Raw genomic sequence first — 15,639 nt, 5'->3', positions numbered from 1 at the left:
CCCACTTAGTTTCAGGAAAAGACCAAGTTTCTTTATTCTTCGAGAATCATGCAAAAGGTCTTGGATCCCTGGTCAGAAGTTCTTTCTCTCTCTTCATTCTCCCCACTAGGTGTGAAACCAAATGTTGTGGTAGGAGGGTTGTGGGATTAGGCATCAGGATACTTGGATTCAAATTCAGAGTCTCTGCATTCAAATACATTTATTAGTTCTGTGATCTTGAAGAAGTCTCTATCATCTATCTATCTATCTATCTATCTATCTATCTTTCCCCTACAAAAGGAAAGACTCATTCTTAGGGTTATTGTGAGGATTATATGAGGTCTGCATGTGTTGGCTGCTTGTTTCTAACAGTGGGTGTCTAAAACTGGTTGATTTTAATCTGAGTCATGCATTTGTTGAAGCACCAGTTGCCTTACCCCACTGCGTATAAAATAGAAATATTTCTCACTTTCTATGACTCTCTTCCCCTCATGTGTTATACTGGTGAGAAATTCCACTTCTCTCCCAATCCCTCCTCAAATCCCACAACCTGGCTGACTCAGTGACCCTGTTTCCTGTCTCACAGGTGAATATTGATCATTTCACGAAGGACATCACAGTGAAGAACCTGGAGGAACCTTCCCCAAGCAGCTTTGATGTGGCCCAGAAAAGAATCCATGCCCTGATGGAAAAGGATTCACTGCCTCGCTTTGTGCGCTCTGGGTTTTATCAGGAGTTCATCAAGTAGCAATGTAGTTGGTCTGTGAGAATCATCCTGAGAGTTATTTCCTCCACAATAACCCTGCACTTTCCAGCAACCCACATATTTTCCTATAGCAGCTTGCTCAAAGACTCTCAAACAGAAAACCCCAGGGAGTGTTGCTTCCTCCTTTGCCCACATTGTTTTGGATGTTTATCTATTGCCCAAATGCCTTCCTTTTCCAATTTCCTCTTCCTGCCCCCATCCTTAATTAAGCTCTACTCTTGTATGTTGTTGTGAAACTCAATCAGAATGACAGAAAAAAACTCTATCAAAGGAAATATAAGACAAGAATATGATATCATTGAATGTAGGTCCATTTGGTTTAGGTAATGGATCTCCCCCTAAATTGGTATGAAAAAGAATGTGGATGTGGAAAGACCAGTTTCAACTGAGACTAATTGATCTCAGTTTTTAAAAAATTCTGATCCATGAGGGGGTCACCCCTCTCATTATTTCTGAACTTGGTTAGTAAAAGTTGCTAAAAATTTTACGAGGCAGCCACTATTGGATTTTTAAGCAAATACATTGTTAAAAAATATTGATCTTCTTCTGAGAGCATCTTTGTGTTAGCTAGAGATTATAAACAAGAGATATAGATACATAAATATGCTGTGTTTATATAAAATCGATCTGAACACCATCCATATAGCTTCTTTCCCTATACTTCCCTCATCCCTTCCCATGCATAAAGTTACCAAATTCTGTATTAAATCAATGACCTGAGATTGACAAGGGACTACTTTATAAATGTATCTATGCCTCTAGTATATAGGCACAAAGTTTCAATTTTCAAATTAGTTAAAATTCATGTGAGTATAAAATTCCAAAATTTCTGACTCCAATCATATAAAACAGTTGCTACTCATTGCAGTGGTCTCCCACCTCAATATCAAGGGGGCTGTACACTAAGATGGGAAAATCTTGTCAAGCCTAAAATGATTAGTTGTCCTATGATGCCATCAGTTTGTTTAGTAAGTGACGATTATCTTTAAAACACCAAATTATCTTTGGAAAACTTAGTTTGACTAAATGCAGAGACGCTCTAAGTGAGATAGAATTTTAAAGTACCCTGCATTTTGCAAAATAATCTGATCTTTTAGCAACCCCTCACTTCCCTCCCTATTTTGCTCGCTGCATTAATGAATTGTATTTATAGTCAAAATGCACATTTATACCCCTAACATGCCTTACACACAGCCAATTGATAAGCCATGGTATTTTTTTAGTAGGTTTAAACTTTTAATTCTGTATTTCATTATTATAAGTCTCGCTAGAATTTTTTTCTTATCTTTAGTAGATTTGATTAAGCAATGATTTACTTAATCTAGTAATAGAGTCAAACTATGTATGAGTATAACCAAGGTGAGGACACTGAGTTAACTAAACAAGTAATTTTTAAAGGATTAATAAAAATCTGAAATGTTTAAGTAGAAGACTACATTGTTTAGTCTTGTATTTACTCCTTTTGTTTCTTTTTTTCTTTCACACACTCCTAGTTTCACATGTTTGTAGCCCATTTATTCAGCTAATTCCTAAGAATATTGAAAGTGAAGCAACTATATGACTGTATTCTTTGAGTAAACACTGACTGTATTTGTTGGGTTTTCCTTTTTTTTTTTTGTGGTATTTCAAAGGCTAATGTGCCCTTCCTGAATACTTGCCATTTCAAACTCTGAAAATGGGTCGGAGTGACTGGGTCTCTACTGCCAACTCTTGCTAGTCTGGTATGAGTTCATTCCTATTTGTCAGTATTGCTCACTTCAAAGAAACTCCGTCATCAAGCAGTTGACAACTAGGCCAGATCAACACTGTGAGCATGAAAAAGAAGTTCTCACCATGTCTATTCGTGTAGGAGTGACAAGCAACTCACAACAAGAATTCCCAGCACAACCATCCTCAGCATCTGTTTATGCTGCCCCAAATCAGTATAAAATCACCAATGCTTTACTTGCTAATGCAGCTAGAAAATTTAAGACCTGAAGAATCTAGGTGAGTTATTTTTTTCTTCAATGCCAAAACATTTTTAAGAAAAATTTTGATGTCATTAATATTTCAAATATTTTATTCATATTATTTGAAACAACAAAATGTTTGAAAATACCCAGAGAATTAACTAGAGATTACAGAGTTCACCAAGATGGTTGATGTGACAAAGACTCGGACTGACTGTATTCACAAATTGACTGCACATCCTATGTATGTGGGTAGACTTGCCAGTGGAGGATAAGAAGGACCTTCACCTTTTCATAAGCTGAACCCAGGAGACAGAGGGCAGGAAAAGCACCAGGAGGGCAACGCTGTAAAGGCTACAAGAAGCATGAATGCCTTGCAGTCAACCAGTGACATGTAATATATATGTAAATATGATTTTAAATTTAAAGCAGTACACACACACACAAACACACACATACTCTCTTCTAAATAATAAAATTAAAAGGAATACAAATATCACAGTCCCAAATGAAAAAGCAAATGTATGAAAATTGCCCTAGAAAATTCTTTGAAATCTTTGGTGATTTTAAACTTAGGAAAAAAACTGAGCTACTAGAAGTTGCTATAGTAACACAAACAAAATAAACATTCTTTTAAATTTTGGGAAATTAGGAAAACTGGGATGATCTTTCCAGGAAAAAAAATGTGTAACATCTGTTTATCACTCCCCTTGCCTCCTCCCCTTCCTCCCCACTCTCCCTTGAGTAAATTGCCTGGGAAAGTATGAAACTCAATGCAAGAGCGAGCCCTGTGGTGCTGGTATTTTCCTCCCTTGTGAAAATGTAACAGTCATAAGTGGATCTGGGATGTAGAGAGGTGGTCAATGGGAATAGGAGTATATGCTTCTCATCCTTGAGAGAAACCTAAGATTAGGTAGGTAGGTCAGGTAACCACCATAACCTGTTTTTCTACCTGGGTTTGATATAGTTTGTGGTTGGTGTCTGATTAGGATCTAAACTTGACCAGAAGAGAGAGACAGACTATCAACTCTCAGAGTAAATTAGGAGGCCGTGTTCCATGTTCATCTGCTAAAGCAATGCTTGTTCATGTGAACAACCCCCTACACACACATGCACACATGCACGTACACACACATTTTCTTTCTCTTAGATAGACACCTTCTGAAATGCAGAACTGAGATGTTTCAGTAACTTTGCTTTCAAATCAATAGAATCAAATTTATGAAAACATTTTTTGCCCCACTCCCCATACCATCTATGTACTCTAATTCTCTATGGTATAAATTACGCTTTAAGCAGATTTCAGTTTTTAGTGCATAAAGAGAAGAAGTTGTTAAAGAAATTGTTTTTACTTTTGTTCTCTACAAAGCCATGGATTATGCTTGGTTGATGTGCTCTCTGTATACACTCCCTTTCAACAGGGTGGACTTGTTATTATTTCCCAAAGAATAATAGATATCCAGAAGTTTCAATAAAAACTTGACCATTAGTAAATCAATTGCTAAACTAATAAACATTCCCTCCCAGGGCTTTGTCAAGCTATCTGTCCCATCACAAATTTGATAATTTGAGAATCATTTCAAAGGCTATCATATTTCAGAGGAATCATTTTTATCCCTGAAATCATTCCCTCTAGCAGGCCATTTTCCTTGTTTCCTGGTAATTTAACAAGTTTGAGAGAAATAGGGTCATGAGAAAAGAAAGGGGGGAAAGGAGAGATGGGAAGTGGTAACGAAGTAAGTGCCCAGACCTACAAAGTGAGTCCATTCACTAGGAGACATTTAAAAGCAGGTCCACTTGATTGAAAATCAAATAGTTTTTGCTGTCACCACCAAGATTTGCAGGAAGGCTTTTCTTGACTAACAATGCAGATTGATGTGAAAATCCATTTTAATATCCTAGGGATTCTTGATTAGATAAAAGAAGAAACATGGAGGATCTTCTTTCCCCAGTGGGCTTGCATGTGCCAGAGAGCAAGCATGGATAACCCAGTTTCTAATATCCAAATGTCCAAACCCAAGGGTCAGGCAACTCTCTGTAGGTTCTGGACACGATGTCTTGATACATCTCAGTGTATGGGTTTCCCAGGCTCTCCATTCTATAAGAATGTGTTCAATTCTTGCCTTGGATAAGGCTCTTTAGCAATTTAGCAACTACTCCTTGTGCTAAACATATTTTCATTCAAATAGGTTATATGGCAGACCAGAGCAATAGATATCCAAAGAAAGGTTTCCCCAGCATACTGGAACTGAAAAGATCAAGACTTCCAACACAGACATCTGTAGCTTTGAATGGAAACTCATAGCAGAGAGTAAAGGGAAAAAGACAGACAACCGAACTTTGGAATATTATCCTCACCTCACAGTTTAATAATAATCATTTCTAGTAGAGAAGCTACAAAACCAACATTTATATCCAGTTTGATAAGCCTCTTGTTTTTTCACCTGAGACAATTTTCCTTTCTGTCTCACACCTATATCTCCATTTCTTTTCTCACCCTGTGTGAGGATACATTTTAAATAGTTGAGTCTAACCACTGTTATCTAATAATGAATACAATTAAAAGCATTTAACTCCCTATCTAGGAAAATGTATAAACTAAGGCATGACAAAACAATGGGAAATGCTGAAAAATTTTCCAATGGAGAGAAGTAACCTGGATAATTTTTGCCAAAAGTTCTTTTCATGTCATATGTTATTAGAATTTGGGGGGACTAAATTTTTTAAGAATGCTGCAACTCGCAACTCATCTTCAGGAGACCAGCCAAGAGAAAAGTGTAGAAATGAAAGGTTTGGAAATCCATTTGTCAGCATTTATCCCATAAGTTTTTCATTTAGAAACAATGTGTTTATCTTCTAATTTTGTAACCAATATGTTGTGTACTATGTAACTCATACTTCTTGATAAAGCACCAAATATGTATCTGTATCCACAATCACATATATTATATTAAATATATATCTATATAATAACCTTATATGAGTCCTTCTTGACTCCTGAATATTCTTGATATGAAACTCTGTCTTAAGGTAGGCTTGTTGTTCACTTCACTCCTTATACCAGGTGAGCCCTTGATCAATTGGGAGGATTCCTCTCTTAATAAACATCAACTGTAATACAGCCTGACATGCTAAACTCAGAAAGGGAGATACAAAGTACCCAATATTCATACACTCTGTTCACTACTTTCCCTTGGATTCAGATGGCAACAACTTATTGATGCAGGTATTCACATAGCATAGACTAGCATAGACTAGCACATTATACCATTTGGATCCTGCAATATTCAGTGAGTATAGTTATTCCTTTCAGCTAGTTATTCTTTTCTCTTCCTGCACTGGTGAAAGATCTGAAATCCATGTGCCACTGCAAGCAACTCAATTCTATGACCTTAGATTTGGTGCTCAGATAGTTTAGGTAATGGACTCAGATTATACAACTAGTGGGGTTGGGAATGGATGAAAGGGAAAGTTTGTATACAGAAAGACACATAAATAGAATCAGTTTACAGAGAGAACCAATGATGAGAATCCATGTGAAGGGAGAGTGGGAGAGAGGAATTGAGAGATTAGAGAATGTCTGCTTAGCCTGTGACAGTTTCTAACTTCTCATTCACAGTTCCCATGAAGCCTAGGTATATTTAATGTAGATGCAATCACTATGAATCATTTCAGTACCATCTATTCTATTCTCCTCTTTATTTGAATTATCTTGGATGATTTTCTGAGAGTTTCCACCAAGAAGCATTATTAGTCAAAGATCACTAACACTTTTATCTCCCCCACAGAGAAGAAGTGATGTCTCGAGGTCATTATGTGAATCAGTGGCAGAATAAAGCTTACAGGTCAGATTGCCTCTCAGACTCCTGTTGATCCGCTCAACCAAAGGAACCACATGCTATCCCTCAAACATTAAGATTACTGGTTCTAATTTGAGTAAAACAGGCTAAATCCACCCCTGCCCTAGTGGGAGTCCATTCTATCATCTGTTAGTGATGTAAGCCATCTTCTCCAAGCTCTCCAATCTACAAAGTGTCTTTTGCTAATTTTACATTTTCTGAATCAGCTGTATCTTGAAAATTATTTTGTTCACAAACCACTTTCCAAATACCTTAACTCTTCAGATGGCTTCCCAATGCCTCAGTGCATTCTACATTTAAATTAGTTTCATCTAGCAAATTCCTGGTCCAAATTCCATGCTTTTCCACTTTTTAGTCAATTTCTACCTTCTCAATGTTTAAACTCATTAAAAACAATTTAAAATGTGGATGGAAATTGTATTAGAAAGCCAAGCTTATGAGGAGGCAGTCTTCACTCAATCCTTGGGAGCCAGGCCTCATGGCCAGGCTGCCGGGTCTCTTAGTTAATAAGGTCACATTTCCAAAGTACTCCGACCTTGGGAGGATGCAGAGTGTGTGACAGACAGGCAGGGGTGGGTATGCTCTCCCACAGGTGATTTTGGAAGTCTTAGTTATGTTTTGAAGAAGTGGTGCCTTGTCTGCCGCTAGAAGGACCTGTCTGTGACCTGAGGCAAAGCATCAGATTGTGCCACTAAAAGCCCAAAGCCTCTTGGCTTCTAATTAGAATCCTTATAGAACATCACAGATATTTAAATAGGAATTGGAGCCCAGGGTCATTAATGAATAAGGATGAATGGAAATGGATATTCCTGTATTTCTTTTAACTGAATATTTATTTTGACTACTTTTTAATTTATCAGTGAAAGCCATAATATGTCTACTTGAGTTTCACTAACATTTCTACTCACAACAAGAACAGGGGTTGTTACAGAATCAGTTCTGTTCGCCTGGCACTTAGCAAGCCAAATGCTGACATGCCAAGGTTTGTGGCAGAGAAACAGTTTATTCTCAAAGCAGCCAAGCGATGAAATGGGAGAAAAAGTCTCAGATCTATCTCCCTGAAAGTGAGGGGGTTGGAATATTTATGGGATAAGCAGGGTGGTCTTAGACATGGGGAAAGTTGGCTGGATGTAGAGAAAAGGTGAGGTAATCGGTGTTCTGCACAGGTGCATCTTGTTTGCATGTGTCTGCATGTTCAAGATGGAGGCACTTAGCATGATCTGAGGCTGGAGTTTTCCAGCCCTCTGATGTCAAAATGTCATTCCTTAGACAACTGTGCAGGGCCAGTTTTAGGATCGGTGGCCCCAACCAGCCTTAACTGGCTCACGGTGGACAAGAGCTGACTCCTAGTTCCTGAAGTTATGTGAAGCTGGGAAGGTATACAGTTAAAGGGGTGGGTGGAGAAAGAAGAAAAAATTAACCTGAAGTGAGCTTAATCAGGAAAGGTAGTTTACAAGCAGAGGGGTGTTAACAAGCTGTTCCCCTATCTGTTGTTCTGCAAGATGAGCTCAAGAATTCCTGTTATCCACCGGCTTCTGTTATGGCTATGGGGCACGGTTTCCAGGTGATAAGAAAAATCCAGATTCAGAAAATGTCAGAGCTGGAATAGACAATACAAATGCTCTCATATGCCTAGGATGAAAGTCCAGTCCTCCTCTCTCTGCAAAGGTTCTCTTCAGCTGAGATACCAGCATCTAGGGGGGATGGGGGTTGAAAACACCTGAGGCCGTGGGAGCAAAGGAGGCACCCACTTGCCTGGCCAGTCAGATCAGCCGAACTGCCCTGATCAGTCCAGCAAGACAGTCACACACAAAAACCCACTCTACCATCCTTAGAAATTATTCTTCCCTGTCTTCATTTTAAAGATAAGGAAATTGGGACCCATTGAGCGGAAATGATTTGTCCAAAGTTATATGTCTGGATAACAGCATACTTCTTACCAATGATCTGATTCCCATTCTGTGGTATTTTTTCTTTGGAACAATATTCGAGTTATGCCTTATTCACATACCTATAATAATAGGTGTTCTGAAAGTTGATATCAAAGAATTGTAAGATACTAGAGAAATGGTAGGATAAGGATGGCCAAGAAAAACTGTGCTTCTCAAAAGTGTACTCCTGTCCACTATCCCTCTAATAATTTTCCCAATTAGATATCCTTCATGTTTAACAAACTACGCCTTTAAAAGTAAAATATCCTGTTAGAAAGTTATTAGCTATTCATACTTTAATGTGACTAAATCTAGGAGGATGATACACATTGCTTAATTCTTAAGACTTTCCTGAAGACAGCCAGAGGGAAAGGGTGTTTTGACTGAGGGGACGATAGCATTGATTGAGGGAAATAGAGGTCTGTCTATTGTAACCTTATTTTTGGAAAACTGATCATCCATATATGTTATATATGGCCTCATTCCCTGACAGCACTGAATAATAAGATTTATGGACATAGAAGAGTCTTTTATCCTATATATTATTCTAGCAACTATTAGGTATTGTTTTACTCTTTTCTGGGATTTGAAGAACTTGAAAAGTTCTCATGCTAAATTCCTTAACTACTAATTTCAAACTACCATTTTCTACTTTCAACTTTTGTTAAGCATTGTCTATCATTGTTCTTTCTTAAACGTAAATTCGCCTAGGAGGAGTAACACAAAATCTTCAACAGCTTAGAGTGTTTATCTGATCATGTTACTTCTCTCATGACTTATCTGATCATGCTATTCCTTTCTTTAAAACCTTTCGATGAGTTTCCATGGTCTTGATAGGTTCCAGTCCCAGGGTACAAAGGGAGTCTTGTAGAGCTGTAAAGACACATATGCACTGTTCACTACCCATTGATTGAATAACACCTCCATATCCATGTACTATTTTAAATATTCAAGTTTTAAAAGCAAATACAAATTCACTTAAAAACATTCCTGAATTTTTATTTGCTTGTCATTTCAAATATTTTAAATTAATATGCAGTGATATTACACCTACTCTCATATGGATGACCTCAAAATTACTCTTACTCTTAAAAATTTGTTTTAACTCTAAAATTTGGTTTGCCACTCTCCTAGAGAATAGCACCCTGAATCCTTATATGCAAAATTCTCTAAACCAGCCAGTCTTAGGTGACATCTTGCAGAACTCCAATGTGTCATGCTTCCTCACGCTGTGAGCCTTGCATGAGGCAGTTCTTTTCACTACATTCCCTCTTTATCACCTAGCTAACACCTACACATTTTTAAAAAATTAGAGCAGAGATATCATCTTCCCTGGGGGACTTCCTTTACACCCATCAGACTCCACCTAACTAACGTGGGTGACATTCCTCTCCTCTGATATGTTTTCACTAAAGACATGTGCCTGCCCATTGGATAGGATAATTATGTGGAACAGTTAAGGAATTCACTTCTTTGACAAGTGTTAGAAAAGCAAAGGTCTGGTATTTTAACTTCTGAAGAAGTCTGGACATGAAAGATTCCAGATACCCCTTTCTTCCCAAGTTCCTAGGACAGACCATGAAAGGAAATTATTGTGGCTTTTAACTACGCCCTCAGGAAAAAATATCCTTCCCACAACCCACCACTTTGGTTGTCCAATGTGATAAATACCATTCCTGAGAGGAGGGGAGTCTGGCACCAATCAGGAGGCTCGAGGGACCTCAGTCATCTCAGACACCTCCAGGCAGGTAGCCACTAACTCATCTCCTTCAAAGTAGCTGTGCATTGAATTTCCTTGGCTCTTTGGCTTTGCTCATTTTCTGTATAAGTAGGTCAGACATCTCTCATGTTCTTTATCCCTGCACAATTCCAGACAACTTGCTAACCATTAAAAAAAATAGAGAAAAGATATAATTATTGATTTTTTACGGTGGGTAGCTATTGTGACTTTTCATTCTAATAGCATGTCTGTTTCACTTTAGGAGGTAAGCAGGAATAGGGGGCTAATCTTACCCCTTTAAAAGTACACTTTATTCCTCTAAAAAAGTTTAGTGGTGTTTGAGGATTGCATGTTTCTTATCTTGACAAAATTTCCCAGCCGAGTCCTTCTAGAATGAATAAGAATAGGTAGAAGAGGCAAAAGAATGTATATTTTTAGCTTGTGTGAGGGACCTTCCATTTTATTTATCGTCCACCTCTCGAGTGTCTGCATCATGAAGATAAAGGCATTTGAAATCCAAATGAAAGTATTTACTCAGATCTTAGCTCCTCAAGACAGCCAACAGATTTGCAAGAAGTTTTAAAGATACAGGTGGCATATTTTGGTAAAAACTAAATCAATGTCTTTTTGAACTGTAAGTGCAGACTCCAGAAAATCATGTGTAGATAATATTAGGCTTTAGAGATGAAAAAATGACTTTTCTAGTTACAACCATCATTTCTCTCCTGTTGGCTCAATATACGTGGTTTAGAATCAGAAAATCTGAGTAGTAGGCTAGATCTTCCTTTATACCATCTTGGGCAGCAGAAGTAACTCCCTGAGACTTATATATTCAGCTCACAGTTAGGAACTGGCTGGAAGAAGGGAGCAATGCAATGGAGAGACATATATACACTGTGGAATATTACTCAGCCATAAAAAAGTGAAATAATGCCTTTTGCAGCAACAAGGATGGACTTAGAGGTTATCATACTAAGTGCAGTAAGCCAGACAGACAAAGACAAATATCATATAATATCGCTTATTTGTGGAACCTAAAAAAAAAAAAAAAAAAGGTACAAATGAACTTATTTACAAAACAGAAATAGATCCACAGACATAGAAAACAAATTTATGGTTACCAAAGGGGAAAGGGGTGGGGGAGGGATAAATTAGGAGGTTGGGATTAACACATACATGCTACTATATATAAAATAGATAACCAACAAGGATGTACTGTATAGCACAGGGAACTCTACTCAGTTTTTTGCAATAACCTGTAATGGAAAAGAATATAACTAAATCACTTTGCTGTGCACCTGAAACTTAACACAACGTTGTACATCAACTATATTTCAATAAAAATATTTTAAAAATACAATATAATACAGCTTCCTTCTTACTCCAAATTTAATTTGCTTATATTCTTGGTGGATACACACATGATTTTATGATACCAGAACTTTTACTCCATTTTTTTCTGTGAGGAACTAACACTCAAAGGGAGTCAGTGATGAGCTTGTGGCTACACAGCTAGAAAGGTGATACGTTGGAATACATGGTATCTATCAATACTGAGCGTGGTGTTTTCCTTTTCCTTCCCTCTTTCGTTTTCTTTTCCCTCCTTTTAACTACAAACCAGGTTGTTTTATCCTGAAGAAAACCTGGATTTTCTGTTTGACTTCTTGAGAGGCATCTAAGTGCAGAGTGCATCTTCCATTTCCTCTTCCTACCACGTCCACTTTTTGTGGATGCCCCGCACTTCTGTAGAATCCCACTGAATTCTACTCACCTCCAGTTCTCTTTATCAACCACAGACCATCAACTATGGGTCCCTGAGTAGTTCACATATTCTTTAGGTGTGAGGAAGTAACAGTCTATGCTAATAGCAACCAGAGATTACAGAGATTTTCCAAGACAGTTGCCATTTCAAATATCTTATTCTGTTTTTCCCAAAAGTATACTTGTCAGACTATGCGTTCTGGTTTTGGGGTTAGAAAATATATTTAGTCCAGATAAGCTGTAATTCAGCCCAGACAGACCAGGTTTGTATAACCTTAGTAATGTTAATAAATCAGCAGCTGTAGAAACATTCATTCCTAAACTTCGAAGGACAAACAGTTAAATTTTCTATACCCTGACGGATCACTGAAACAAGTCACATGCTGTCTAAGAAACTTTCTCTTTGAAAATGGTGATCTAGTAGCATAAACACAAAAATCCTGGTCAAATCCTTATGGACATTCCTGTTTATGAAGCCTTTGGCAGCATTCTCAGCAGTCAGTAGCTCCCTGCTTCTCTGCACATTAACATTGTTCTGACCTCGATTATAGCACTCACTACAGTTGTTTAATATACACTTATTTATTGAATCCTATGTGCCAGGTAATATGCTAGTTAGGAATACAAACTGCCAGATCACATGGCCACTTGAAGGCCCATGGCCAAACATTCAGTCTCTACCAGGTCCTAGAAGCAAGCTTGCAGCTAAATCAAAAGGAAAAGTAGTTCTCTGCAGAACACAGCATAGAACTGCTCCAAGAGCTTGCGTGTGTGTGCTGTGACTCTTTATCAGGGCTTCTATGGTTAGATCATAAAAGGCCCAAGTGATGGAGCCATTTGTACTGCAGCCTGAGTCCGCTGCAGAGCCCGCCCCTCCCTGGACCCCACTCAAAACTCAGGAAATGGGTCTGAGTTGTACACTCAGAAAAAAAAAAAAATGTGAATTAAACCCAGCCTCTGTCCTCCAAAGGGCCTGGGATCTAGTTGGGGGAATATATGCATAAACAGAGTTCCCAAAGGAGGCGACAAGTGACATGATATAGCTCATGAATGTAGAATCCTAGAAGAAGGAGCCTCCACCTTTGTATAGTAGAGCACAGTGGGTGAATTTGATCGTATATTCACACCACACGGTCGGTATCTTTTATCTCCTACCTGAATGAGGTAATCAAACAGGTGCTACACTGCAGACAACCACATCCATCCTCTTCACTCCTAGTGCTATGTCTTCTCTTTACCTGCGTGACCTTTCCCCATCTTTACCCAACTGAGCCATTTTTAAAAGACTTAGCTTGAGGACCAATTATTAATGGAGGTATTACGACCACACCCCTTACAAAGTAAGATGAACTCCTTTTGCTTAGCACTTCCTTTCAAAAATATTAATATTAATAATAATAAAATAATTATTTGCTAGACAGCTTTCTGTCCATTATCATAATAACCTCAAGAAATAAATATGAAATAGTTGTTAGCATTCATATATACATATATATATACCACATCTTCTTTACCCATTCATCTGTTGATGGATACTAAAAAATACAACCAACTAGTGAATATAACAAAAAAGAAGCAGACTCACAGATACAGAGAAGAAACTAGTTGTTACCAGTGGGAAGAGGGGAAGGAGGAAGGGCAATATAGGGATAGAGAATTAAGAGATACACGCTATTAGGCATAAAATAAGCTACAAGGATATATTGTACACCATGGGGAATATAGCAAATATTTTATAATAACTATAGAAGGAGTATTCCTTTTAAAAATTATGAATCACTGTATTGTACACCTGTAATATAATATTATATGTCAACTCTACTTCAATTAAAAATATTCCTTTTGGGCTTTTTAGGTCTTGACACTAGGTCACCACTAAAGGAAGGTTTAAAAACTTTTTTTTTTACCACTTTTAATGGGCTTTTAAAAGGTAATAATTAATGACAGTTTCTTTAAGTGAGAGAGACCAAATTCTTCAAGCAGGGGTGGAAGGGCGGTTTCTACTAGCAAGAAGGTTCAGGGAAATTTTGAGCATCTGTGGCTTCATCAGGATCTGCACATGTTCCAACCCCAATTCTCAGAATCCCATTCCTTCCCAATAAATGCCTTAGCTTTAACAACGAAGACTTGCGAAGTTGAAAATTCAATTTGCATTGTAATTCAACCAGCTGCAGTGTTAGATTAGGTTTGATGTTCAGAATTTTAGTCCCTGTGACTATAGGAGGTAAAGGTCTCTTTCAGGGAAGTCATAATTTTTAGATCTTGCCTATGAATATTTAGCTAGGAATTCAAAACCCTGAGCTCATCATTTTCTTTTCCCAGGTTCTCTTGCACAGTAGTTAAAAGCAAAAATCTAGCCCCATAATAATCCTTACTTTCACTAAAATGTTCTAAGATGTGCATCAGCAATGTATGAGAGAATCCATTCCTCCAGATTCTCAGCAATAATTAGTATCATTATTTTTAAATTTTAGCCATTCTAATGGATGTATTGTGATTTTATGTATTTAGCTGATGACTAATAATGATGAGCACTTTTTTCATGTAATTATTAGCCATTTGCATATATTCCTTGGCACCATGTCTGTCCATCTTTTGCTTGTTTTTATTGAGTTGTTTGTTTTTTATTATTGAAATGTAGGAGTTCTTTATATATTCTAAATGTAAGTCATTTGTCAGTTATATTTATTTTAAATATTTTCTCCTGGGGTATAGCTTGCACTTTTATTTCATTGACAATATATTTTTCTGAGAAGAAATTTTTAATTGATAATATTGTCCAAACTTTCTATACCTTTACAGACTTTTTTTCTACTTATTCTAATCACTGAGTGATGAGTATTAAACTATATTTGTCTACCTTTGGGTCTGTTATTGTTCGCTTCATGATTTGAATCTTTATTATTAGCTGTACACATATTTAGGATTGTTATGTCGTCTTGAAAACTTGACCTTTTTATCATTATGAAATGTCCCTCTTTATAGCTACTAATATTCTTTGTCTTGAAATATACTTTGTATCATATCCACTCCAGCTTTCTTATGATTAGGGTTTGCATTTTGTTTTCTATTTCCTCTTGTCACTTTTATATTTGCTCACATATTTATCTTTTTTGGTGCTCTTTATTCCTTTATTTAGAAGAGTTATCCAAGGAACTCCTTTTACATTTCTTGTAGTAAGTATTTGCTAATAATAAGTCTGTCAGCTTTTGTTTTAAAATGTCTTTTTTTAAACTTTCTCTGTGTGTGTGTGTGTGTGTGTGTGTGTGTGTGTAGGAGAACAAAGATAAGGTTGACTGTTGTTTTCTTATAAGAAGTTAAGTAACCAAAAGTCAATGCAAAAAAAAAAATTTCAACCTAGAGTTCTCTTTCAAGAGAAAATACTTATCAAAAATAAAGGTTATAATAGCCGCCGGTCAGAATGGCTATTAAACCTTTATTTTTGATAGGTATTTTCTCTTGAAAGAGAACTCTAGGTTGTAATTATTTTTTGCATTGACTTTTGGTTACTTAACTTCTTATAAGAAAACAATAGTCAACCTTATCTTTCTTCTCCTGTATATAAAGTATCTTTTTTTGAATACACACACATATACATATTCAACAGAAAGAAATATATTGATACATTATGCTTTTATCATGAAACAAATGAAATTGGAAATAAATTACGAAA

At 37.0% G+C, this 15,639-nt stretch overlaps 1 protein-coding gene across 1 annotated transcript in view; it reads left to right on the top strand.

Annotated features, from left to right (window-relative positions):
• The window catches only part of RGS5 (regulator of G protein signaling 5), a 51,872-nt gene extending 46,205 nt beyond the window's left edge, over positions 1-5,667 (top strand). Inside the window, exon 5 of the mRNA XM_007191067.2 lies at positions 566-5,667. Within this exon, the coding sequence (XP_007191129.1) occupies positions 566-727 (162 nt within the window). The 3' untranslated portion in view covers positions 728-5,667. The remainder of the gene's footprint in view (positions 1-565) is intronic.
• The last annotated feature ends 9,972 nt before the right edge of the window (positions 5,668-15,639 follow it).

Source organism: Balaenoptera acutorostrata, chromosome 1 (genome assembly GCF_949987535.1).
Source record: "Balaenoptera acutorostrata chromosome 1, mBalAcu1.1, whole genome shotgun sequence".
NCBI lineage: Eukaryota > Metazoa > Chordata > Mammalia > Artiodactyla > Balaenopteridae > Balaenoptera > Balaenoptera acutorostrata.
The sequence above is the reverse complement of the archived record's forward strand: the minus strand, read 5'-3'. Positions and strand labels throughout refer to the sequence as shown.